This window comes from Rhincodon typus, chromosome 23 (assembly GCF_021869965.1).
Source record: "Rhincodon typus isolate 14 chromosome 23, sRhiTyp1.1, whole genome shotgun sequence".
NCBI classification, from domain to species: domain Eukaryota; kingdom Metazoa; phylum Chordata; class Chondrichthyes; order Orectolobiformes; family Rhincodontidae; genus Rhincodon; species Rhincodon typus.
Window position 1 is genome coordinate 442,502 of NC_063354.1, and position 785 is coordinate 443,286.

The 785-nt window shown below is 58.1% G+C and overlaps 2 protein-coding genes across 2 annotated transcripts in view; one reads left to right on the forward strand and one right to left on the reverse strand.

Annotated features, from left to right (window-relative positions):
- The window catches only part of coil (coilin p80), a 12,532-nt gene extending 12,191 nt beyond the window's left edge, over positions 1–341 (reverse strand). Inside the window, exon 1 of the mRNA XM_020520134.2 lies at positions 78–341. Within this exon, the coding sequence (XP_020375723.1) occupies positions 78–316 (239 nt within the window). The 5' untranslated portion in view covers positions 317–341. The remainder of the gene's footprint in view (positions 1–77) is intronic.
- Positions 342–418: 77 nt separating this feature from the next.
- LOC109922057 (E3 ubiquitin/ISG15 ligase TRIM25) overlaps positions 419–785 on the forward strand; it is a 66,048-nt gene continuing 65,681 nt past the window's right edge. The window contains exon 1 of the mRNA XM_048611069.1: positions 419–430. Coding sequence (XP_048467026.1) covers positions 419–430 — 12 coding nt within the window. The remainder of the gene's footprint in view (positions 431–785) is intronic.

The following is a 785-nucleotide window of genomic DNA, read 5'->3' on the forward strand; positions in this document are numbered from 1 at the left end:
TCCCATTCCCATTCCCATTCCCATTCCCATTCCCATTCCCATTCCCCACCCCCACATTCCCCCCCGATTCCCGGGACCTGATGCAGTCGTTGTCCCGGACCAGCTGGATGCTCTCATTGGGGGGCAGGAGGCAGCTGTCCACAAACAGATGGAGGCGGGTGCTGCTGGCGCTGAAGCCGAACCGCTGGCGGATGATACTCTCGAGGTCAGCCACCACACGGCAGTGTTGGGGCTGCAGGAGTAACCAGCACATCCTGGAGGCCGGCAGCAGCGGCGGCGGATACTCAAACACCAGGCGGACACGAACCGCCGACATCTTAGGGCCCCTCCGCTGCGCGCGCAGCCGGGACCGGGGGGGCGGGACCTAGAACAACATACCCACACAATCCTATTGGCCTCCACGCTGTGACGTGAGCGTATGCGTGCACTGGTTGGATAGCGAGCTGTCACTCACGGTGAGGGCGGGATTTGGATTGGGGGTGACGGATATGCAGGAATGGGGAGGGAGAAGAGGCCATTCAGCCCCTCTAACCTACTCCTTTCAATGGGATCATTGCTGAGCTGTTCGTGATGCAGATTCCACATTCTCTTCGTGTTGTTCAATACAGCACTTATACTTAATTTTATTTACTCTCAGGTGGGAGCTTTCCACAATCTTGTGAATTTTGCAAACTTAAAACCAACACTCCCTCAGCACTGACCCTCCGACAGTGCGGCACTCCCTCAGCACTGACCCTCCGACAGTGCGGCACTCCCTCAGCACTGACCCTCCGACAGTGCCCACT